The 25,262-nt window shown below is 57.8% G+C and overlaps 1 protein-coding gene across 3 annotated transcripts; it reads left to right on the top strand.

Moving 5' to 3' along the window:
* The first annotated feature begins 278 nt into the window (after nt 1–278).
* LOC116458677 (angiotensin-converting enzyme) lies at nt 279–20,820 on the top strand. 3 transcript variants are annotated; one of them, XM_032138541.2, is made up of 25 exons: nt 279–575; nt 1,156–1,323; nt 2,259–2,352; nt 3,020–3,163; nt 3,588–3,779; nt 4,342–4,439; nt 4,808–4,980; nt 5,690–5,913; nt 6,254–6,398; nt 6,685–6,783; nt 7,076–7,198; nt 7,557–7,768; nt 8,464–8,600; nt 9,780–9,938; nt 10,211–10,298; nt 11,851–11,994; nt 12,143–12,334; nt 14,157–14,254; nt 14,411–14,583; nt 16,618–16,841; nt 17,104–17,248; nt 17,563–17,661; nt 19,582–19,704; nt 19,997–20,184; nt 20,346–20,820. In XM_032138541.2, the coding sequence occupies exons 1-25, from the start codon at nt 303–305 to the stop codon at nt 20,573–20,575; spliced, it is 3,945 nt and encodes a 1,314-aa protein (XP_031994432.1). In that variant the 5' UTR covers nt 279–302; the 3' UTR covers nt 20,576–20,820. The 3 variants fall into 3 exon arrangements, with proteins under 3 accessions (XP_031994432.1, XP_058287738.1, XP_058287739.1); XM_058431755.1 differs by lacking the exons at nt 279–575; nt 1,156–1,323; nt 2,259–2,352; ... (7 more) ...; nt 7,076–7,198; nt 7,557–7,768 and adding an exon at nt 8,070–8,293; XM_058431756.1 differs by lacking the exons at nt 279–575; nt 1,156–1,323; nt 2,259–2,352; ... (7 more) ...; nt 7,076–7,198; nt 7,557–7,768 and adding an exon at nt 8,094–8,196.
* Nucleotides 20,821–25,262: the final 4,442 nt, after the last annotated feature.

The raw sequence follows: 25,262 nt of genomic DNA, 5'->3' as shown, positions 1-25,262 counted from the left end.
AGGCTCGGGTGTTCCGGCAAACTGCCGGGTCCCCATCTTCAAAAGAGAGGAGGCCCTTTCTCCAGCTTTCTCTGCGGGAGCCCGACCCAGCACCATCCCGCCACCCCCGTGCTGCACCTCGGCCCCTCCCCGGCCCGCGCCCCTGCCCGGGGCGGGCCAGGAATCTCGGCCCGCGCCGCGGGGGACTTTGGAGCGGAGGAGGAAGCGCGGCGGGGCGGGGGCGGGGGTGTGTCGGGTTTTATAACCCGCAGGGCGGCCGCGGCGCAGGAGAGGGGGCAGCGCCGAGCACCGCGCACCGCGTCATGGGGGCCGCCTCGGGCCGCCGGGGGCCGGGGCTGCTGCGGCTGCTGCGGCTGCTGCCGCTGCTGCCGCTGCTACCGCTGCTGCCGCTGCCGCCGCAGCCCGCCCTGGCGCTGGACCCCGGGCTGCAGCCCGGCAACTTTTCCGCCGACGAGGCCGGGGCGCAGCTCTTCGCGCAGAGCTACAACTCGAGCGCCGAACAGGTGCTGTTCCAGAGCGTGGCCGCCAGCTGGGCGCACGACACCAACATCACCGCCGAGAATGCACGGCTCCAGGTGGGCGCCCGGGCCCGAGCGGGGGCGGGGCGGGGCCGCGGCGGCCAATCACAGCACGCGGCCAGCTTGTGGGGCGGGCAGGCTGGCGCCCCCGGCCCGAACCCCACCCCGACCCCCCACCCTCGCCCCGACAGTCAGCCGGGGGGCCAGAGCGCCGGGCTGCGCGCACGACCTGCGCTCCCAGCGTGCACGAGTTGGATGGAGGGGGCTGGCTGCTCCCAGGCCGCGCCCGCCTTCGCCGAGGGTGCTGGGCTCGGCTCTGGGGCCCTCGCGCTCCGGGCAGCTGCCCTCTCACTTCCGGACGCTGTCGCTGTCACCGCACTGCACTGTCCATTCACCCTCCACTCGCCCAGCCTCTTTTCTGGTCCCAATTTCTGCTCCACCGTTCCCATGAGGCAGATTCCCTTCAGAAGGAGGAAGCGCGGCTTCCGCAAACTAAGGTCTCCCGCGGGGATCTCCCCAGGGCCCGGGCTCTGGAAGCCCTTGGCCTTCCTCCCCTCCCCCAGCACCGTGGCTTCTCTATGGCGTGCATCTAAGCGGGGTCCCCCCTACACCCTCCTTGCCCTCCTGGTGCCCATAGGAGGAAGCAGCCCTTCTCAGCCAGGAGTTTGCGGAGGCCTGGGGCCAGAAGGCCAAGGAGCTGTATGAACCGATGTGGCAGAACTTCACGGACCCGGAGCTGCGCAAGATCATAGGAGCTGTGCGCACCCTGGGCTCTGCCAACCTGCCCCTGGCTAAGCGGCAGCAGGTGGGCTGAGGGCCGAGGCAGGGCTCGGGGGCGGCCTCCCAGTGCCCCATCGTGGGGGTCGGGGGAGAGCAGCCCGTCAGGGAGGGAGGGACCCTGGGATCCACATGGGCCCTGGCAGAAGGGAAAGCCCAGGTAAGCACAGAATGGATTTCTGAGCATTGATTTTTCTTGGAGATGGGGTGGGGAGTTACTTTCTGTTAAAGGAAGCATTCTGGAGTAGGAAGCCAAATTCATATACGCTTCTCCCTAGGCTAGTTTATGAGCTTCCTTGGAAGGGTTGAGAAGGGCTGGGTGTGGTGGCTCAAGCCTGTAATCCCAGCACTTTGGGAGGCTGAGGTGGGTGCATCGCTTGAGCCCGGGAGTTCAAGACCAGCCTGGCCAACATGGCAAAACCTCGTCTCTACAAAAAAATAAATAAATAAAAAATAAAAAATAAAAAAAAACAAAAACAACAACAACAAAAATAGCTGGGCTTGGTGATGCGTGCACCCACAGTCCCAGCTACTCTTGAGGCTGAGGGGGAAGGATCACCTGAGCCCAGGAGGTCAAGGCTACAGTGAGCTGTGATTGCACTACTGCACCCCAGCCTGCGTGACAGAGTGAGACCTCCCCCCCCCGAAAAAAGAGAGAGAGATAAAAGGTTGAGAAAGACTGAGAAGTCACCAAAGCCAGAGAATGGGAGGGATCTGCCCTCACTGCAGGGTGGTGCCAAGCTGGGACTTGACCCTGACCTTGACTTTCAGGACTCCTGTCCCCCACTCCACAGGCTGCCTCCACTGGCAGGGGACTCATGTGTTAGTGATCAGAAGTGCCCCGGTGCCACTGAGTGGCCTTGTTCAAGCTACATCCACTCTGTGGGCTCCTTCTAGCAGCGAGGGGAGGGCAGATGTCCCAGGGGCTGGTCACCGGAGCATTCCTCCCCTCTGACTCCCCAGTACAACGCCCTGCTAAGCAACATGAGCAGGATCTACTCCACCGCCAAGGTCTGCCTCCCCAACAAGACTGCCTCCTGCTGGTCCCTGGACCCAGGTACGGCCCTTGCGGCTCCCCTCTCGGCAGTGCCCTAGTGCTCCCACATTGCCCTGCTGAACTCCAGACCATGCAGTTGTGTAGGGTCTGTGGAGACAGCAGGTAAACCCAAAGGCATTGCCCTCCAACTGGGGCTGGACGGTGCAGATACCCCCACGCCCTGCTTCTCTTGACAAGTGGACTTCCGGAACCTCCAGCTGCAGCCCCCACTTCTGTGTGTACCTCGGCCTCTCCCATCACCCCTAGGCCTTCCTCCTGGCTGCCTAGTTTCCCCTTTCGTGGGTCCTCTCGCATTCCCCAAGAGCCCTCAGGCCAGGGACCCCTCGTGGCTTCCCTTAAACCCCACTCCAGCCACCTTTACGAGCAGCTTCGAGGAAAGTACTCCATCCAATAGGCCGCCAAGTGTCTGTCTGGGTTTTGGCCTTTGGGTGTCCCCTTGGTGTGGACCACCTTAGGTGGTCATGTCTCTGGGGCAGGGGCTCTGCCTGGGTGTTTCTGTAGCTCCCGGCCCCCTCCCACCAGGCCTGTAGGTGGCCCCTGGCTCTGGGGGCACCGTGATGTTCAGGAAGCTGGTAGGAGCAGTGAGGATTGGTGCAGGCTCTGGTGAAGACCGTTGCAGACTTCGACACGGAGGCCTCCTCACCGACCCTGCCTGCCTGTGTCTCAGACCTCACCAACATCCTGGCTTCCTCGCGAAGTTACGCCATGCTACTGTTTGCCTGGGAGGGCTGGCACAACGCCGCGGGCATCCCGCTGAAACCGCTGTACGAGGATTTCACTGCCCTCAGCAATGAAGCCTACAAGCAGGACGGTGAGCAGGCCTCTCCCTGTCCAGGAACCACGCCAGGTGCCCTCTCTCAGCTGTCTCCCCAGAGTCCCAGCCCAGAGTCAGGCAGAGCAGCTGGTACGACGATTCCAGCAGGCCCTGAGTTTCCCAGAAAGTGGAGGTGGGACTGGCCTGCACCCAGTGTGCCTGGACTGTGCTGCTGGCCTGCCCCACGTGGCCATCCTGCGGTCGCTCCTGGCCCTAGTGCTCCTCTTTGCCTCTGGGAACCTCCAGGATCTGTTTAGCTGGCTGTAGCTAATTAGAAATTGTAGAGTGGCAACCCCCAAGCCAATTTTCCAGCTAGCTGCAGATCCACGGGCCTCAAGCCAGTGGAAGAGCCGACTTACAGCTGAGAGGCTGTGGTTTGAGCCTTTGGCCTGAGCTACATACCTCACTCCCACGCCCCCAGGCTTCACAGACACGGGGGCCTACTGGCGTTCCTGGTACAACTCCCCCACCTTCGAGGACGATCTGGAACACCTCTACCAACAGCTAGAGCCCCTCTACCTGAACCTCCATGCCTTCATCCGCCGCGCGCTGCATCGCCGATACGGGGACAGATACATCAACCTCAGGGGACCCATCCCTGCTCATCTGCTGGGTAAGGACCTGGCCTCGCCTCCACATGAGTCCTGGCGAAGTGTGGGTCCCGAGGTAGGGGTGGGGGATGTCCAGGGTAAGGGAAGGTGGGTTGCGACCATCACGTCTCACATGTGTGGGGCATCATACTGTTTGCTTCACACGCAGGAGACCATTCGTGTTCCCGCTTTACTGGTGGGGACCCTGAGGCTTAGGGTTGTGAGAGACTCAGTGGTCAGAGAGCTAGGGACCAAACTGAAGGCTCTGGCCCCGGGTCCAGTGGAGGAGCCATCAGCCTAGCTCATGCCCAAGGAAACAAGCGCCGTGGCTCTGCCTCAGGATTGAGTGGCTGGGACCTGGCACAGCCAGAAAGGACGGTGGCAGCATCTTGCAGCCCCAGGAGATGTGGCCCTCGGAGGAGTGTGAGTGGGACTGATGTGTGAGATTTCTGGCCCTAAGCCAGGCCTGCAGCCCTTGAGGGTCCCAGGGTGCAGGTGTCGGCCCCAGGGTGCCACTCAGCGATGCATGGAGAAGCAGGCACAGCCAGGCAGGGAGCCGAGCTGTCCCCTTCCTTCCTCATCTAGGAGACATGTGGGCCCAGAGCTGGGAAAACATCTACGACATGGTGGTGCCTTTCCCAGACAAGCCCAACCTCGATGTCACCAGTACCATGCTGCAGCAGGTAAGCTCTGGGCTCAAGCCTGGGGTGGCGGGGGTGGGGGGGTGGGGCACAAAAAGAGGGAGTCAGAGATGGGCACAGGGGCGGGAAGGGGTCGGGTACCGAGCAGCAGCCTGGTGTGTCTGTAGGAGCAGTGAGCTGGCGTCGGCCCCCTGGGTGAGGTGCTAGCTCCTCCTTCCAGGCCGGATGAGAGCAGCAACACACTTTCCCTCATCTGCTGTGGGCAGTGAGGGCCCTGCCTCTGGGAATGGTGGCCACAGAGCAGAGAAGCTTTCATGCACAGGGAGTTGACCTGAGAGGGGGACCCCAGCCCTGTCCCCAGGCCAGCCAGAGTGGGCTCCCCTTGACCTGTCTCCACACCCCGCCTCCAGGGCTGGAACGCCACGCACATGTTCCGGGTGGCAGAGGAGTTCTTCACCTCCCTGGAGCTCTCCCCCATGCCTCCCGAGTTCTGGGAAGGGTCGATGCTGGAGAAGCCGGCCGACGGGCGGGAAGTGGTGTGCCACGCCTCGGCTTGGGACTTCTACAACAGGAAAGACTTCAGGTCCAGACATGGGAAGAGCACGGTTCTGGGGCCCGGGGAGAGGCAGGCAGCCCAGGTGCGGGGAAGCTGGTTCCCAGGCCTGCCTCTACCCTACCCCAGCACTGGCCGGGGGCTGGGTCTATTCTAGGGCTAGGGGCATAGGAAGCCTATTAGTCCACCTTCCCTGGCAGCTTTGACAAACAGTCACCTCTGTACCTTGGAATGGAGGAAGAAGGCCCAAGTGGTGGTGAGCCAGGGCGGGGTAAAGAATTTGCTTGTTTCTGCCAGGCACGGTGGTCACATCTGTAATCCCAGCACTTTGGGAGGTCAAGGTGGGTGGATCACCTGAGGTCAGGAGTTCAAGACCAGCCTGGCCAACATGGCAAAACCCCGTCTCTACTAAAAATACAAAAATAAATTAGCCGGGGGTGATGGCGGGCACTTGTAATCCCAGCTACTCAGGAGGCTGAGGCAGGAGAATCTCTTGAACCCAGGAGGTGGAGGTTGCAGTGAGCTGAGATCGTGCCACTGCACTCCAGCCTGTGCAAAAGAGATGCTGTCTCAAAAAACACAAAAACAAAAAAAGAAGTTGCTTGTTTCTACTGCAGCTTCATGCCCCAGGGCAGCACCCTCCTCATTCCTGTCTTTCAGGTGCCAATCTGCCCTGTGCCCTGGCCCTGCCCTGTTCTGCCCGTCCTTCACTCTCACCCTCGCCCTCTCTACGCCCCAGGATCAAGCAGTGCACACGGGTCACGATGGACCAGCTCTCCACAGTGCACCATGAGATGGGCCATATACAGTACTACCTGCAGTACAAGGATCTGCCCGTCTCCCTGCGTGGGGGGGCCAACCCCGGCTTCCATGAGGCCATTGGGGACGTGCTGGCACTCTCGGTCTCCACTCCTGAACATCTGTACAAAATCGGCCTGCTGGACCGTGTCACCAATGACACGGGTATGGGAGGGCTGAGAGGCCCCCACCCAGCCTCACCTAAACCCCGCTGCACCCCACAGCAGGACCTCACTTGCCCCACTCAGCTCTGCCCTTCTTTCTGCCTCCCGGCCCCAGGTCACGCAGGGTTCGGGATCCTCCCAGAGCCTCACAGTGCACACCGAGCCCAGCTCAACACACCTGGGGGTCCTCTTCCAAGCAGGGCCCAGGGTCTCGAGGGCCAGCCTTACCTTCTCTGCGTCTCCCTGGCCTCACTTCCTGCTGCTCCCCCAGCCCACCACTCTTAGGGGACCCTCTTCTCCCTCTGACCTCTCCCCTCTCCTCTCATCTCATCTCCCAACAGAAAGTGACATCAATTACTTGCTAAAAATGGCACTGGAAAAAATTGCCTTCCTGCCCTTTGGCTACTTGGTGGACCAGTGGCGCTGGGGGGTCTTTAGTGGGCGTACCCCCCCTTCCCGCTACAACTTCGACTGGTGGTATCTTCGGTGAGAGGAGGGATAGAAAAGCCTTCACCCCAACTAGCCCTCCCCAGCCTCCTGGACAGCCAGGTGCCTCCTGCCCCAGCCAGTTCCAGCCTCTCTTCTCTAATGATGTCCCCCGCTGTGACCCACTGCCTTCTCCTTTCCTGCCTGAAAATCCCTCTTCCAGGAAGTCTTCTCCAGTTCCTCAGGATGGGGAAGGGTTGCCGGGTGGAAATGCCTTTTCTGCAAAAGCTAAATCCATCTGTGTGCAACCTCTAGGCCCTACGACAATTTAACCATCCTTTTCCAGAACCAAGTATCAGGGGATCTGTCCTCCTGTTACCCGAAATGAAACCCACTTTGATGCTGGAGCTAAGTTTCATGTTCCAAATGTGACACCATACATCAGGTACTAGCGCCCCTACCCCACCCATCCCCAGTACTGTCACACCCTCAATCCCCTTCTCCTCCTGTGATCCTAGCTGCCTCATCCCCAGGGCTTGTCCCCATGCTCCTCCAGACCTCAAAGGCCTGGAGTTATAGAGTGGCCCACTCTCCTGAGCCTGTCTTGGGTCTCCCTTCTCCCCCAAGATAGCTTCTGGTCCAGCCTCTGCCCTGCAGGAAGCTGGATGGTGCCTGGGTAAGGGACCCCTGTTCCTGGCCCCCCATGATCTTCCCTGACTCCCACCCTGTGCCTGCAGGTACTTTGTGAGTTTTGTCCTGCAGTTCCAGTTCCATGAAGCCCTGTGCAAGGAGGCAGGCTATGAGGGCCCACTGCACCAGTGTGACATCTACCAGTCCACCAAGGCAGGGGCCAAGCTCCGGTGTGTGGCGGGAAGCGGGGGGAAGTGGGAGGCAGAGAGGAGCGGCTGGCAAAGGGTGTGGCAGGAGGTGTCTGGCTGCTCCGACAGGGTGGGGGGCACCAACCACAGAGCTGGACCGATGTGAATGCCTGTCTCCTCGCTCTCTCGTCAAGTATTTATTGAGTGGGCCTTCTGGCTGGCATGGGGCAAGACAAATGCCCTCTGCCACCATCACAGAGATCCCAGGCCCCAGAGTCTTATTGCCACAGTTTCTGCAGTCCATTGGGGGGTGGAAGTGGCCAGGGGCACGTGGGCCGGGGTCCAGGAGCAGACTCCAGCCTGAGTCCCCTTTGCCCATGGTACCCACTCTGCCCACCAGGAAGGTGCTGCAGGCTGGCTCCTCCAGGCCCTGGCAGGAAGTGCTGAAGGACATGGTCGGCTTAGACGCCCTGGATGCCCAGCCGCTGCTCAAGTACTTTCAGCCGGTCACCCAGTGGCTGCAGGAGCAGAACCAGCAGAACGGCGAGGTCCTGGGCTGGCCCGAATACCAGTGGCGCCCACCGTTGCCTGACAACTACCCGGAGGGCATTGGTAAAGCCCTGAGTGAGGGTGGTATGGGGCTAAGGTGGGTCCTCAACTCTGAGCTTGGCCCAGGCCCCAGGTTCCTGGTCAGCTCCTACCAGCTGAGCCCTGGTACCCTGTCCTGGCGGGCCAGGCAGCCCCGCAAGCTCATCAGCAGGGCCTGCGAGTGGGGACAGGCAGGTCTTTCCCCCAGCATCCTAGAGAGGGTGTGCTCAGACCTGAGGGCCCCTCCCCCTCCAGAGGAAGCCAGACACAAGGCTCTATGAGGTCACACTGCGGGCTCCGCTCTTATTGGCCAGGAGACGGTGGCTGCAGGACTCTGCTCTCCTGTGGCCATGGGCCAGGGTTGGGCTACTGCAGGACTTCCCAGCCTCCTCTTCCTGCTGCTCTGCTACGGGCACCCTCTGCTGGTCCCCAGCCAGGAGGCAGCCCGACAGGTGACAGTCACCCATGGGACAAGCAGCCAGGCAACAACCAGCGGCCAGACAACCACCCACCAGGCGACGGCCCGCCGGACATCAGCCCAGAGCCCAAGTGGGACCATGCAGGGGAGGGGCAGGGCGCCAGGGGTGGGAGAGGCGGGGCCGGGTAGGGACAGGGGCAGGGTACAAGGGAGTGGGAGAGGGATAATGGCTTCTGGTGAGACCACAAACCTGGAGAGGGGAGGCAGAGGTTTGTCTGTTTCCCTCCACTCCATCCCGCAGACCTGGTGAGTGATGAGGCTGAGGCCAGCAAGTTTGTGGAGGAATATGACCGGACATCCCAGGTGGTGTGGAACGAGTATGCCGAGGCCAACTGGAACTACAACACCAACATCACCACAGAGACCAGCAAGATTCTGGTGGGAGCCACCTCCCTACCCTCAAACCTGAGCATGTGCACACACACAAAGACGCTGTCCCGCTCACCATGCAGTGGGGCTGCCACCATATTTTAAATTGAATATTTAAAACAATACTCAATTTCGGGCCGAGCGCAGTGGCTCATGCCTGTAATCCCAGCACTTTGGGAGGCCGAGGCGGGCGGATCACGAGGTCAGATCAAGACCATCCCGGCTAACACGGTGAAACCCCGTCTATAGTAAAAATACAAAAATTAGCCCGGCGTGGTGGCGGGCACCTGTAGTCCCAGTACTCAGGAGGCTGAGGCAGGAGAATGGCGTGAACCCAGGAGGCGGAGCTTGCAGTGAGCCGAGATGGCACCACTGCACTCCAGCCTGGACGACAGAGCGAGACTCCGTCTAAAAAAAAAAAAAAATACTCAATTTCAGATTTTGATGGACATTTACTCAATACCTGAGCAATTCTTCTTTCCTTAAAAATCAGTCTCTGGGAGGCCTAGGTGGGAGGATCACTTGAAGCCAGGAGTTGGAGACTAGCCTGGGCAACATAGCAAGATCCCATCTCTATTCAAACAGACAAACAAAAATCAATCTCTAGTAACAGAATAATTTGTACATAAATAAGTGGTGCTCAAGTCATTTTTTAAAAGATTGGAAGCCCCCGTTTGTCTCCTCTACAAAAGGGGCTACACTTCCTCTTTACCCTCATTCCCTGCCTGTTTGGCTGAGCACAAATTATGCCACTGAGCCACACACTGTTACTGTTCCTCGGCACTTTGATCTATTGCCTCATCTTTTTCTCAACAGCCTTGCAAAATTGGTGAGCTTATTCCCATTTTACAGATGGGATTTGATATTAACTTTTAGGTTCAGAAAGGCCACAGAGCTAATATCAAGCTGGCTCCTTCCTAAGGGCCTTTAAGACACTTGGGGGTCTTCTCTTCTCTGCCCCTGCCTGGATATGTGTTGCTTGACCACAGGCATCCAGGGAGGGTGAGTACTGCATCCAGGACGTTCTCAGCAGTCCAGCTTGCAGAGAGTCTTATAGGCAAAGGTTGCAACTTAATCCCACTGCCCCCTCACCACCACCTCCAACCCTCAGCTCCCACTTGGGGCCTCCCGCTCAGAGGCTGCTCTGGAGCTCCTGGGCCCCATGACACCATCCCCCTGTGCCTTCAGCTGCAGAAGAACATGCAACTAGCCAACCACACCCTGAAGTACGGCACCCAGGCCAGGAGGTTTGATGTGAACCACTTGCAGAACACCACTATCAAGCGGATCATAAAGAAGGTTCAGGACCTAGAACGGGCAGCGCTGCCTGCCCAGGAGCTGGAGGAGGTGTGTGGCTCGCAAGGTACAGGGAGAGGGGAATCCTGGGGCAGTGAGCCCAACACAGGGTCTGGCCTGGCCTTCACGCTGCTTCCTCTTCCTTCTTGTATCAAGTCATGGCATCTGCCATGCGACGTGCACCTCAGAACTGCTGAGAGGGCAGTGCTCCCCAGCTCCCTGGCTCCCCACCCGCCAGCCCATGGGGCCTGGGGGCAGTGCAGGCCCCAGAGATACCAAGCGCAAAGGAGTACAGCTCATTGCCTCTCTCTTTCCTCCTGCAGTACAACAAGATCCTGTTGGATATGGAAACCACCTACAGCGTGGCCACTGTGTGCCACACGAATGGCAGCTGTCTGCAGCTCGAGCCAGGTGAGAGCTCATGTGCAGGCTGAGTGAGAGGCGAGGGCTGGGACTGGCATGGGGCCTGGGGGAGCTGGGTGAGAGCACAGAGTTGGGCTCCCCTCGCTCTTGGGGTCAGCGTGCCCAGGAAATACCCTTTCTTGTTTTCCACAAGGGGGGCTTCTCTGCCCCACTGAGAGCCGGCATCTACTTCATACCACGCCCCAATCAGCTGCCCCTCCCTCAGAACCGCCCTCTGCTTAAGGGTATCCGCTCTCTCCTGTCCTCTCTGCACGCCGCCCCTCAGAGCAGCGGGATCTCAAAGTTGTATTTCATGGGCTTGGACTCCAAATGGGGGGAACTCGGGGACACTAGCTCCCCCCGGCCTCCTTTCGTGACCCTGCCCTTGACTTCCTCACCTTCTCTGTCTTTCTGAGCCCCTCTCTCAGCATGTGACTAATAAGGAAATTAAGTCACACGGCCCCTGAAAGCGCCAGACTAGAACCTGAGCCTCTGATTCCTCTCACTTCCCTCCCCCACCCTGCCACTTCCTGCTGGATAGGAGTAGGCAGCTCTTGACGGTTCTCTCTTTTCTCCCCACTGGCTGGTCCTTCTTACCCTAGCCCCTTTGAAAGAGCTCACGCCCGACACAAGGACCCGCACACAGATACCTCCCAGCTCCCTCTCAACCCACCCTTTCCAGGGTTGGAGAACTTGGAGGCGTAAACATTCTTCCATGAGGAATCTCCACCCAGAAATGGGTCTTTCTGGCCCCCAGCCCAGCTCCCACATTAGAACAATGACAAATAGAAGGGGAAATGGAAAATAAACAGGAGAAACAGTTTTTCCAGGACAGGGTTTGGCGTACAAGTTGTGGATGTGGGTACGCATGCCAAGTGTGGGGGGAGGCTGGCCGGGTGTGGTGGCTCATGCCTCTAATCCCAGCACTTTGGGAGGCCAAGGTGAGTGGATCATTTGAGGCCAGGAGTTTGAGACCAGCCTGGCCAACATGGCGAAACCCCGTCTCTACTAAAAATACAAAAGTTAGCTGGGCGTGGTGGTAGATGCCTGTAGTCCCAGCTACTTGGGAGGCTGAGGCATGAGAATCGCTTGAGCCCAGCCTGGGCAATACAGCAAGACCCCGTCTCTACAAATAAAATACAAAAAATTAGTTGGATATGGTGATGCATGCCTGTAGTCTTGGTTACTAGGGAGGCTGAGATGGAAGGATTGCTTGAGCCTGGGAGGTCAAGGCTGCAGTGAGCCATGATGGCGCCACTGCACTCCAACCTGGGCGACAGAGTGAGACCCTGTCTCAAAAAAAAAAAAAAAAAAAAAAAAGGAAAGGAGAGAGGCTCAAGCACGCCCCTCACAGGACTGCTGAGGCCCTGCAGGTGTCTGCAGCATGTGGCCCCAGGAGAGCCACTCCCATCCTTTCTCCCATTTCTCTAGACCTGCTGCCTATACAGTCACTTTTATGTGGTGTTGCCAATTTTATTCCAGCTCTGAAATTCTCTGAGCTCCCCCTTACAAGCAGAGGTGAGCTAAGGGCTGGAGCTCAAGCCATTCAACCCCCTACCAGATCTGACGAATGTGATGGCCACATCCCGGAAATATGAAGACCTGTTATGGGCATGGGAGGGCTGGCGAGACAAGGCGGGGAGGGCCATCCTCCAGTTTTACCCAAAATATGTGGAACTCATCAACCAGGCTGCCCGGCTCAACGGTGAGTCCCTGCTGCCAACATCACTGGCGCTTGGGTCACCCCAGGTTCCTGAAAGAGGTGTTGTGAAACCCCAAGCCTAGGGAAAGGTAGGTCCCTGGAGGAGGCAGGTAATGAGTGTTGGGAGAGCCTGGCTGTGTCCCCTCTGTAGGCTATGTAGACGCGGGGGACTCGTGGAGGTCTATGTACGAGACACCATCCCTGGAGCAAGACCTGGAGCGGCTCTTCCAGGAGCTGCAGCCGCTCTACCTGAACCTGCATGCCTACGTGCGCCGGGCCCTGCACCGCCACTACGGGGCCCAGCGCATCAACCTGGAGGGGCCCATCCCTGCTCACCTGCTGGGTAAGGGCACATGTCGGGCCTTGAGGAGGGTAAAGACGGACCACAGTGTGAGTGAGGGTTGGGACAGGGCTGACTAGAGGGTAGGGAGCAGGCTGGGGACTGAGAGACTCCAGCCCTGGGGGGAAGGTTGTCCAGGCTGGAAAGGGGTGGGCACTGGGAGTGGGGAGCCCCACGCTTGCATTTGGTGCCACATTCACTGCAGATCTATGTCGGGCAAGTCACCATGGATAGGGGGAAGAAGTTAATAATCTTGTCCAGGGGACCACGGCACCCATCACAACAGCGTGTGATCTTAGAGGGCGAGGAAGAGGCTGTGAGTGGGAGCTGGGGAGGCTTTGCCAAGAGGTGGCCTATGAGCAGGGCCTCGGAAGATGACAGGGTTTGACAAATGGGAAGTGGGGGATGAGAGAGGACAGATGCAGTGTTCAGGCCAAGGGAACTGGAACAAAGAAGAACCTGAGAATGTAAGTCTACTTCAACCCTGGACCCTCCTTTGCCAAGGGCTGCCATCTCAGATGCCCTGAATGTGTGAAGTAGGCGGTGAGGTAATGGTAGGGAGTAAGGCAAAGCAGAAGCTACTGGTTCTCTGTCCCTGATGGGCTGTTAGGAACACTTTCCTGGAGCAGAGAGACCAGACAGGCCCTCAGACCATTTAGAAACCATAAGGCAGACCCCAGAGGACGGCCTGGCTATGGGTCTAGCTCCCACACAGGCTGGGAGTCCAGCCCTCTTCAGCCCCTCTCTGGTGAGACCAAAGAACATCTGGTGATGTCACAGTGGACGTCAGTTCACCAACTGGCAAACGCAGGCTCCAGCAAGAAAAGCAACGTGCCCCGGGTGGCCTGGAAGCTGGGGCAGAGCCGGCCTTAGAACTCAGCCCCTGACAATTGGTAAAAGGGGAAAGGGGAGCAACCCAACACTGATGCACTCTCTCTCTCTCTCTCTGGCTCTCTCCCTCTCCTCTCTCACGTTCTGTCCATCACTCATCGCTCTAACCCTCTCTCACTGGTTTGCACTTTAGACTTCATCTGATGTCAGCCGAAGCTTCACCTCACTTGGCTAGGAAAGAGCCTGAGTCCAAATCTGTTTCTGAGCCTTCCACTCATCCTGAGTTTCTTCCTTTTCCTCCGTCCTGGAGAACTAGGCTCTTTTCTTACCCTAAACTCAGAGGCATCAGCCTCTCCTGAAGGAGACGGCTGGTTCCTGTCAGAGTTGCTGAGCTGCAGACACTGACCTCAGGTGGTGCGGAGGGGACATGGCAGAGTGGCTGGTGAAGACAGCAGCCTGCCAGCCTTTCAATCCCAGCCCTGCCACTTAGGAGCTGTGGGCCCCTGGCGGCGGGGGGCGGGGCGGGGGAGGGTCACTTGAATCTCCAGCCTGTTTCCTTTACTATCCAATGGGAATCGTGACAGTACCTGGGTGCAGACAGGATTGAAAGTGAATTCACACGATGTTCTTGGCGCTGAGCCAATAAGAGGTGGCCACTGGGCTGTAGGTGTTCTGGGGATCCATAATGTCCTCACATGTCAGCAGTTGCTAGTCACATTGGTCTCCACTGCTCATGGACAGTGAAGACCACCTGGATTCCCTGATAACCAGCAAGGCCCCCACCTAGAACCAGGCAGTAATGACCTACTGGGCTGGATGTGCACACCGAAGATGTATGTCAGGTGCCTCGAAGCTTGCAAACAGTAGGTGCTCAAGAAATGCCACTATGATTAGTAGGACTGGGATCTGGAGTGCTCTTCCTGCAGGAGGGCATTGAGCCTAAGAAGTAACATTTGTCTTTCCTCTCTCTGCCATCACCCACACTCGCCTCCAGGGAACATGTGGGCGCAGACCTGGTCCAACATCTATGATTTGGTGGTGCCCTTCCCTTCAGCCCCCTCGATGGACACCACAGAGGCCATGCTAAAGCAGGTCCGCACCTGCCCAGGGGCAGGGAGGCCCCGCCGGGATGGGAGGGGCCCTCTGATTCAGGAGTTCCCTCCAGTTTAGCCCTCCCCCAGGGTCCCCACAGCAGCACGCAGTCTGTCCCCGAACCCCCAGTTTGGGCAGAACTCCCTCTGCTTGCAGGGCTGGACGCCCAGGAGGATGTTTAAGGAGGCTGATAATTTCTTCACCTCCCTGGGGCTGCTGCCTGTGCCTCCCGAGTTCTGGAACAAGTCGATGCTGGAGAAGCCAACCGACGGGCGGGAGGTGGTCTGCCACGCCTCGGCCTGGGACTTCTACAACGGCAAGGACTTCCGGTACATCCAGCTAGGGCCGAGGCCTCGTTCCTGAGCCCCACGGGCAAGGGAAATGAGCCAAGCAAAGGCTCCACTACCATCCCCCAGCGGAGCCAGCAGGGCAGGATGGGGACAGGGCCAGAGTTTGGGACTGAGTGTCTAGAGAGGCATTGGCTTCTGGCAGGAAAACCCCATCCGCCTGATGGGGACTTCTGAAGCCGCAACAGCTCTGTCAGCCTGGCCGCTGGGAAGTGCTCAAGGTCCCAGTCCTGGGTTTGAGCATGGTAGGCTGTCCCGCCTCCCTCCTTGGGAGCAGCCCCTGCATAGAGCTGGCCTCTCCCTGGGGGCACGTGCTGTGACACAGGGAGGCACACGAGGATGTTGGGGGCTCTACACAGATCCACTCTCACCCCTGACAGGCTCAGAAGCTGCCTTCCTTGGAGGATGGTGTTTTGGTTACCTATTGTTGTGCAACCAAGCGCCCCAGAGCTTAGCCGTACGAAACAACCAGTTGATTATGCTTATGATTTTATGGGCCAGGAATTCAGGCAGTACACAGTGGAAATGGCCTTTCTCTACAGGGCCCCCTCTATTGGGGGCAGCTCTCACAGCCGGGATGGCTCAATGTGGGGCCATCCGTCCAGAACCCCAGTTCTGGCTGTCGGTTGAGGTCCTCGGTTTTTCCCATGTGGCAGATGCTGGGGCACATGTTCCCACTGGCCTCTTGGCTAACATGTTGGGTGCTTGGGGTGGGATGGCTGGAACAGCTGGAGGTGTGTCAGGCATCTCTCCAGGTTAGTTCGGGTGCCCTCCCAGCATGGCATCTGAGGTGGGCAGCCCGCATCCCCCACAGCGACCACTGACACAGCCAGTTCTCAAGGCTAGGTCCAAAACTGGCCCAGAGTCACTTCTGCCACGTTTTATTGGCCAGAGCAAGTCACAAGTTCACCCAGATTCAAGAGAAGAGAAAAAAGTCCCTCCCTCTTGGGAGACGTGGCAAAGACGATCTGTTACAGCTGAAGTGTCTCTTACAAGGAGAGCAGACACGGGGAGCCTGAAACCAAACCCAATGGGGTTCCCTGGGCTGTGCAGGCCCCTCCAGGCATGAGGACTCAGCCGCAGGGCTGAGAGGAGACAGGATCTGGGGGATGCGAGCCCCTGTGGGGTCTTCCCTTTTATGGGGAGTCAGAGGAGAAGCTGGATAGACCCCAGCCTTGTTGTGGCCGGGATGCTGGGCAGCTCTTCCTTCCCCTTCCCCGATGAGAATGACAGAAAAACAGGATTCACCTGAGCCAAAAGGCTTCCAGTTAGATCCAAGAGAGAATTTCCCGCAGTTTGAATTGGTTTGCTAAACAACAAGGAAGGGCCGGGTGCGGTGGCTCACACCTGTAATCTCAGCACTTTGGGAAGCCGAGGCAGGAGGTCTGCTTGAGCTCAGGAGTTTAAGACCATCCTGGACAACATGGCGAGACCCCATTTCATAAAAAATAAATAAATAAATGAGAACAAGGAAAGATTGACGAGAGACAGTGGAACCTTCTGGTTTGGGCAGCTCTGCAGCTGCCATTCATCCTGGCCATAAGAATTCTTGGGGTGAATAAGTTTGTCGCCGTTGGGCTGCATGAGATGCAGAATCGCCCGCTCTCACCCCCGACAGAAACAGTTGTTTCCTTCAGGGAGCCTCCGTCTTGGGAGATAAAGCGTGTGTACATGGGAACCCACCGGCCACACGTTCTCTAGAAAGTACACAATGTGCCAGTGCCTCTAGAGCAAGCACTTCGTACAGTCAGAAAGCAACAGGTGGTGGGGGCTGGAGTCATTCAGGAAAATGGGAGGCAGAGGAACGGCCTGACGCTAGGGGCTTCTGCCCCCAGATTCCCTCTTTCTCAGGCTCACTCAGTGGTTCCCCTTCCCCTCCCTCCCCATAGTGCTGTGTCCCCTGCATGCTGCAGTGCTGGGGTCTGCCCTGGGTGTAGCAAGGCCCACTGTTCCCTTATGCCCAGGGCTTCTCACTGTCCTCTCCCAACACCCTCTCCCCCACTCCACTATTCCTAGGATCAAGCAGTGCACCACCGTGAACTTGGAGGACCTGGTGGTGGCCCACCACGAAATGGGCCACATCCAGTATTTCATGCAGTACAAAGACTTACCTGTGGCCTTGAGGGAGGGTGCCAACCCCGGCTTCCATGAGGCCATTGGGGACGTGCTAGCCCTCTCAGTGTCTACGCCCAAGCACCTGCACAGTCTCAACCTGCTGAGCAGTGAGGGTGACAGCGACGGTGAGAGAGAAGCGGGAGGCCCTGGTGGGCTGAGGACGAAGAAGGGGTGGTGAGCTTGGGAGGTGGGAAAGGGGCACTTAGTGGCCCATGAGCAGAGGTGTGGGGCAGAGCAATGGGAAGGAAGGGAGCCTCCCAGACCATCCCAGGAGGCAGGTCTCAGGGCCCAAAAGGTACAGCACCCCCACCCCTCCACCATCACAGGCACACCAGGGCCAAGCCGCTAGGATCCTGGGTCTGACAGCCGGGCTCCCTTCCCTTGCAGAGCATGACATCAACTTTCTGATGAAGATGGCGCTTGACAAGATCGCCTTTATCCCCTTCAGCTACCTCGTCGATCAGTGGCGCTGGAGGGTATTTGATGGAAGCATCACCAAGGAGAACTATAACCAGGAGTGGTGGAGCCTCAGGTTCTGGAACACTCCCACAGGATGTGGGCTGGGGGATCTCTGCGGGTGTCTGCGTGTGCCTGGGTGTCTGGATGGGCCAGAGTAGGGGAGTGTGTGTGTGTGTGTGTGTGTGTGTGTACGATTGTGTCTGTGCATATGATGTGTGTGTGTAAGTGATGGGGAAAACGGGGTGACTGTGCACAGAGGCCCAACACGCAGGAGAATGGGGTGCCCAGTGTAGCCCCAAGTGCAGGGACCCTCCTTCAAGTCAAAAATGCCACCCCCAGCCTGGTTCTCCCCAAACTCATCTTCCAACGTATATTCCCACTCGACAGGCTGAAGTACCAGGGCCTCTGTCCCCCAGTGCCCAGGACTCAAGGTGACTTTGACCCAGGGGCCAAGTTCCACGTTCCTTCTAGCGTGCCTTACATCAGGTAACGGGAAAGGCAGGAGGGTGCATTGTGAGGGGCAGTACCCACAGCTTTGTGTTTAAACTGCGGCCGCTGCCCAGTCCACAAGCTCTGCCAGTCAGGGCAGAGCTGGGGGAGCCGGCTGCACGGTGCAGGTGCCTGGGCCCACTCACCCACTGCCAAGGCTGATGGTTTTTTTCTTGAACATTCTTTTGATGAGAGTCTGTACCATCCAAACAGTTGAACACAGAAACTCAGCCTAATAATTGGCTAATAGTTACCAGACCTTGGTTAAGTAGTTAACATTAACCACAACTCATGGCTGGATCATGAGCTCTGCACTGTTTTGTTTTGCTTTTAAAACAAGATTGTGATTCTTTTACTATTATTGAACATTGTCTGTGATACAATTTGAATTGTACCTGGAAGCCTTCTAGACACTAAAATGCAGGATTGGAGATCAGTTAAGGTGGGAGGCAGGGTTGCTGGGGCAAGTTACAGTCACAGGCTGGGGTCAGACAGAACTGGGTTCAAACCCCGTCTCCATTACTTTGTTTCCTTGAGAAAATTCCTCAATTTCTGTGAGCTTCTGTTTCCTGACCTGTGAACCCCATTTCACAGGATGTACAATGGCTAACTTCTTAGCATTCTGTCTCATACACAGCCTACTCAGGTAGAGGTGGCCAGGACCCCACTATTCGTCACTCTCTAGTGGAATGTATCTGCACACTAGGTCTGCAGGTCACATGGCCACAGATCAGTGTGCCCAGTGCAGCCCCTCTCCTTCTGTGTGCCCCGGGAGAGCACTTGCTGAGGGTTAGCAAGGCTGTTTGTGATCTGGGGCCTCCCTGGGAGGCTGGGGGCTAGAGAGACCTCAGGCTGGAGTTCCAGGTGCCCCCGGGCTACAGGTAGCCCAGGCCACCCAGGAGTCAAGGTACAGAAGGCAGTGAAGGCCACCCCCGGGAGGGCTGTGGCTGCCTCTGGCCCTGGCCTTCCGTGGTCCCTGGAAGCCCAGCAAGGGCAGGGCCCATGCCCACCTTGCCTCCTGGCACCTGGGATGATGCCAGCACATCATCAAGTGCTAATAACTGATTGTGGGATGGATGAAGTCTGTCCCTAGAGTCCAGGAAGAGGGCATCCCTGGAGCACCTCAGACAGGCCTGACCTAGACGGTGCTCCAGAGATGACACTTATGACAGGGCTCCCGCCTGCCTGCTGGAGTGGTCCCTGGGGTTCCCAGCTGGCGCTGGCTCTCGCCCGGGAGCCAGCTGGTGTGATGGCTAGCTTCCCAGCTTAATGCAGACAATTCTCCAAACAGGGGTGGGCAAAGGAGACTTGGCTGCTCTAGAAAAACATTCCGTATTCTGGCCAGCAGCCTTCGCAAAGCACTTTTAGGAAAGACCAGGGAAGTAGGTGGTACATGCTTGCACCCAGCATTGAAAGCGAGAGGCCTGTGCCACTGGCTCAGGACATTTAAAACCTCTTCAGACTTTAAGCCGGGGAGAATCCTCCAGCCTTGACTGGCAGATTTCTACCAGGGAATTCCTGATGCCTTGGATAAGATCATATAGGACTGGCTTCCCTGCCCAGACCACCCTACCAGATACACACGGCCCATTTGGCCACACCTTGCCTCTACTTGCATATACCCCAGGGATGGAGACCTCACTGCCTCCAAAGCCACCTCTGCCCTGACCCCATGGAGCAGGCCCTCCTGAGTTGTGGAGGCACCTCTGTGGGGGGGAGGCATCTACAAAGGCACGGCCAGGAAGAGGCTCAGACAATGCTAAGAGCTGGGGTTGGGAAGCTCACCCTGATGGCTGTGGGCAGAGTTGGGGGGCCTTGGCTCTGCTGTGCCCATGTGATGTGCAGAAGGGCCTGGGTCCTAGTGGCACAAGACCCTCAACCAACTCTGCCCCGGGCCACGGCCTCGCTCTGCTCCAGGTACTTCGTCAGCTTCATCATCCAGTTCCAGTTCCACGAGGCACTGTGCCAGGCAGCTGGCCACACGGGCCCCCTGCACAAGTGTGACATCTACCAGTCCAAGGAGGCCGGGCAGCGCCTGGCGTGAGTGTCCTCCAGCCCCCCTTTGTTTCCATGCTCTGGCCTGCGCCCCCGGGCCTTGAGGGGTCCCTCCATTGGAGCTTTTCTGGAACACTTGCCATTTTGGCTCTTGAGCCGGGAACTCCCACCTGCAGCGTGTGCCAGGCCTGATGTGCCTGCCATCTCCTTAGGCACCTGGAGCCCTGGGGCCCTGGGACAAGTTTCAGCTGGGAGTGGGTATGGAGAGTGGATGTCAGGTGGGGGCAGGAGGGGCCATGTCCTTCTGACTCTGCCTCCCTGTCTCATGCCTCCCCAGGACCGCCATGAAGCTGGGCTTCAGTAGGCCATGGCCAGAAGCCATGCAGCTGATCACGGGCCAGCCCAACATGAGCGCCTCGGCCATGCTGAGCTACTTCAAGCCGCTGCTGGACTGGCTCCGCACGGAGAACGAGCTGCACGGGGAGAAGCTGGGCTGGCCGCAGTACAACTGGACGCCGAACTCCGGTACGGCCACCCGCCCCACCTCCAGCCCCGGGTCTTAACCCTCTCCCCAGGCCGGGCAGCCGCGCGGCTGACCTCGCCCTGCCCTGCCCTTCCCTGCACGCTCGCCCTGCCCCGCACTGTCGCCCTGCCCTGCCCATGCTGTCTCCTTGCTTTCCACTCAGCTCGCTCAGAAGGGCCCCTCCCAGACAGCGGCCACGTCAGCTTCCTGGGCCTGGACCTGGATGCGCAGCAGGCCCGCGTGGGCCAGTGGCTGCTGCTCTTCCTGGGCATCGCCCTGCTGGTAGCCACCCTGGGCCTCAGCCAGCGGCTCTTCAGCATCCGCCACCGCAGCCTCCACCGGCACCCCCACGGGCCCCAGTTCGGCTCCGAAGTGGAGCTGAGACACTCCTGAGGTGACCCGGCTGGGTCGGCCCTGCCCAAGGGCCTCCCACCAGAGACTGGGATGGGAACACTGGCGGGCCGCTGAGGACACACCCCAGCCCACCCTGCTCCTCCCGCCCTGTCCCTGTCCCCCTCCCCTCCCAGTCCTCCAGACCACCAGCCGCCCCAGCTCCTTCTCCCAGCACACAGCTGCCTAACACTGAGCCCCACCTCTCCAAGTCTCTCTGTGAATACAATTAAAGGTCCTGCCCTCCCCGTCTGAGTCTGTGTCCCTCACAGGGAAGCCAGGGACAGGGACAGGCTGCTCTCCTGCCTCTTGGCAGTCAAGTGGGTCCCGTTACTAGGTTTCTTCCTCCATCCTCCTCCAGGAGCCGGGGAGGATCCCCAGAGCTCTGCCCCGGCACCTCTTGGCGCCAGTGCCTGTCTTCCCTCCAGCCCAGGCAGCCGGCCACTGTCCTGCCACCGCAGGCGGCCCCTGTCTGGCCCAAGCTCTGACCCAGGAGAACCCTGGGAAGCAGACATCCTGGGCTGCTGGCCTCACATTTCCACCGGCAGTGGAGGCCACAAATGGCCAGGTCCCTCCAGAGGAAGGCTTCCGGCTGTTATTGGCTGCCCCAGGGGGCGAGTACCTTGGAGGGCCTGCTTCAAGGAGGGTGCCCCCTGGAGGGCACACCCCGGCCTAGTGCTTACCTTGGCTCCTGCCCGTACCAGCTCCATGACCCTCTGCTCGCGTGAACAGCCTTGGCTCTCAGACAGCCATTCTAACACCGCCAGTGCAGAGAGGCCTCAGACGCTGGAGTGTGGCAGTGGCTGCACCTGCACAGGGATTAGCTACCAGCAGCCACCCTGCTGGCATCCCAGCACACACCTCCTCACTCCCTGCATTGGAGAGAGTGTCATTTTGAGGGACATTTTTATGGCTTTTATGTGTATGTTTATGTAGAAATTTGGAAAATACAGAAAACTGTAAAGAAAATAAAAGCCCTTTATATCGACGTCAAGAGATAAGCCCTGTTGACATTTTGGTGTACAACTTGCCGGACTTCTTCTTCTCAGCACATGTGTATTTTAAATGGGATCACACCATATTTACAGTCATACATCCTTTTATCACTTCATACAACTAGATCTGTTTTTCTGATATTTAAATGCCAGACTTCGAACCTGGCCAATAGAAGTCAGTCCATTTGCTGGGGCCAGGGGCTCCCCAGCCACCCCGGCCCCTCTGTCGAACCCTCAGTCCTGAGTCTCTTCTGGGCTTTGCTGATGCCTTCACCCTAGCTAGGTCCATCTCCCAATATCTGTCCCCCTTCATCCACAGCTTTTGCCTCCCAATCCAGGTGCCGTGCGTGTCTGTGTGTGTCCGTGTCTGTGTGTGTGTTGCACACAGGCTTGGCTGTTACAGGCCCGTTCTGTAAGGCAGGATGTGGGGCTGAGGTATTTTAGGATTGAAAGAGGGTGGAAGTTTATGATTACATAGGACAGTGGAATTTATAAACATGTCCTCTAAATAGTTCCAAGCCATCTACCACTGAAGACTTCTTGAATTATCCCCCCTTTTCCCAGCCTGTTTTGAAAGCTCTTTGTTTACCAGACAAAGGTCATCATCACATAACCCCCTTTCCTTTTTTTTTTTTTTTTTTTTTAAGACCGAGTCTCGCTCTTGTTGCCCAGGCTGGAGTGCAGTGTTGTGATCTTGGCTCATTGTAACCTCCACCTCCTGGGTTCAAGCGATTCTCCCGCCTCAGCCTCCCGAGTAGCTGGGATTACAGGCGCCCGCCCCCATGCCCGGCAAATTTTTTGTATTTTTATTAGAGATGGGGTTTAATCATGTTGGCCAGGCTGGTCTCGAATTCCTGACCTCAGGTGATCCACCTGCCTCGGCCTCCCAAGTGCTGGGATTACAGGCATGAGCCACCACGCCTGGCCCCCCTTTCCTATTTTTATGAACCACAGAGGTTCATGCTGCCTGTCAGAGCTTGTGGGCCGCGTGAGGTCACCAGCTTTCAACACCCAAAGGACTGCAGTGCAGCTGGGGGAAGAGAAACTCCACACTGCATTGGCGTGGCCAGCCTTACCCTCTGGGCTTTTTGAAATAGCATCTTTTTTTTTTTTTTTTTTTTTTGAAACAGAGTCACGCTCTGTCACCCAGGCCGGAGTGCTGGAGTGCAGTGGCCTGATCTCGGCTCACTGAACCTCCACCTCCCGAGTTCAAGCGATTCTCCTGCCTCAGCCTCCCGAGTAGCTGGGCTACTACTTCAGGCGCATGCCACCATGCCCAGCTAATTCTTTTGTATTTTAGTAGAGATGGGGTTTCACCATGTTGCCCAGGCTGGTCTTGAACTCCTGAGCTCAGGCAATCCGCCTGCCTCAGCCTCCCAAAGTGTTAGGATTACAGGCGTGAGCCACCGCGCCCGGCCCAATAGTATCATTCTTTAGTACCGCCTCTGCCTTCTTGGGTGAGTGGGGAGAGGCGGGGGATACCTGGAAGGTGGCAGAGGAAGACGAGGCAGTTACAGAAGGAAGAGGGGCCAGCCCAGTGTTTCCTACTGGTGGCCCTGAAGGCTGAGCCCATCCCCGTGCTATGCCTGCCAATGCCGCTCTTGGGAGACCAGCTCTCACCTGTGCTAGCCACAGGTGGTGGCTGCCAGACAGTTTCTCTGATCCCCACACCCCTCCCCACCCTCCACATTCCTCTGTCTGCCTAGCTCCCTTCCCACCTACCCTGGCTTTTAACATAAGTGAAAAAGTGGCCAACCCCACCTCTGCACTTATCACCTGTGTGACCTTGGGCAGTTTGTTTTTGCAGTCTGCATTTTCTTTTTTTTTTTTTTTTTGAGATGGAGTCTCGCTCTGTCACCCAGGCTGGAGTGCAGTGGTGCGATCTCGGCTCACTGCAAGCTTGGCCTCTTGGGTTCACGCATTCTCCAGCCTCAGCCTTCCGAGTAGCTGGGACTACAGGCGCCCGCCACCACGCCCGGCTAATTTTTTGGTATTTTTAGTAGAGACGGGGTTTCACCGTGTTAGCCAGGATGGTCTCGATCTCCTGACCTTGTGATTCGCCTGCCTCGGCCTCCCAAAGTGCTGGGATTACAGGCGTGAGCCACTGCACCCGGCCTGCATTTTCTTTCTTATGGTTCTTATCAACCCTCTCAAGGTTGCCATGAAGATGAAGTGAGATGATGTACAAAGTCCTAGTAGAGTGTCTTCTCTTTATAATGAATGCGTCGTCTCCTGAGAAAGCTAGTTTCATAACATCCCCAGATCAGCCAAGTCCAGATCAGCCCCCTCACTTGAGACAGGAAGAGGACCCGGGGCAGCCGGGTGACGGAGCTGGACTGAAAACTCCCATCTCCCAGCTGCCTTCCAGGAACTTCCCCACCACACGTCCTTGCACGGTCAGTCAACTGTCTTCTTACTGGGAGCACACAGAGCTCGTCCACTGGGGGCCCACAGCTTGCCTCAGTTCCGGGAGTACTCAGCCATCTCCCCGTGTCTCCTCTCCCTCATCCTCTCCCTCATCATCCCTCCCCATGTCACCTCTCCCTCATCCTCTCCCTCATCCTCTCTCCCCATGTCGCCTCTCCCTCATCCTCTCCCTCATCCTCTCTCCCCATGTCGCCTCTCCCTCATCCTCTCCCTCATCCTCCCTCCCCATGTCGCCTCTCCCTCATCCTCTCCCTCATCCTCTCTCCCCATGTCGCCTCTCCCTCAGCCTCTCCCTCATCCTCTCTCCCCATGTCGCCTCTCCCTCATCCTCTCCCTCATCCTCTCTCCCCATGTCGCCTCTCCCTCATCCTCTCCCTCATCCTCCCTCCCCATGTCGCCTCTCCCTCATCCTCTCCCTCATCCTCCCTCCCCATGTCGCCTCTCCCTCATCCTCTCCCTCATCCTCTCTCCGTGTTACCTCTCCCTTATCCTCCCTCCCCGTGTCACCTCTTCCTCATCCTCTCTCTCATCCTCCCTCCCCATGTCGCCTCTTCCTCATCCTCTCTCCCTATGTCACCTTTCCCTCATCCTCTCCCTCATCCTCTCTCCCTATGTCACCTCTCCCTCATCCTCCCTCCCCATGTTGCCTCTTCTTCATCCTCTCCCTCATCCTCTCCCTCATCCTCCCTCCCTGTGTCGCTTCTGCCTCATCCTCTCTCCCCATGTCGCCTCTCCCTCATCCTCTCCCCTCACCTTTGAGGACCCCCATAAGACCCTGCCTGGGGCTTTCTATCTTGCCCTCTGTCTCCTAACTCTTGCTCATAGCGCTCACCCCATTTCCTGTCCTGTGTGCCTGGCGATTCCCCACCCGTGTCCTCCAGGCCCAGTGCTTCTGATTTTTAGCCTACTGTTTAATCTGGCTGTCGAGAGTTTTGTTGTTCCAATTTAATCCCTATATTTTTCATTTTAGCATCCCTGCTTCTTTCAAACCTCCTGTGTTTTCACAAAAGCCTATTTTTGCCTCACAGATTCTGTTCTCTGAATCACTTTAAAGACCTGGTTTTTTTTAATTGTGGCAAAATATACATAATGTAAACTTACCATCTTAACCATTTTTAAGTGTACAATTCGGTGGCACTAAGTACACTCACATTGTTAATTGTTGTGCAGCCATCACCACGGTCCATCTCCAGAACAGTTTCATTTTTGTGTGTGTGACAAGGTGCCCCCCAAAAGGGTGCTTACTCTGTTGTCCAGGTTCACTGCAG

Source organism: Hylobates moloch, unplaced genomic scaffold (assembly GCF_009828535.3).
Source record: "Hylobates moloch isolate HMO894 unplaced genomic scaffold, HMol_V3 SCAFFOLD_19, whole genome shotgun sequence".
Taxonomy (NCBI): domain Eukaryota; kingdom Metazoa; phylum Chordata; class Mammalia; order Primates; family Hylobatidae; genus Hylobates; species Hylobates moloch.
This window is presented reverse-complemented; position numbering and strand designations above follow the sequence as displayed.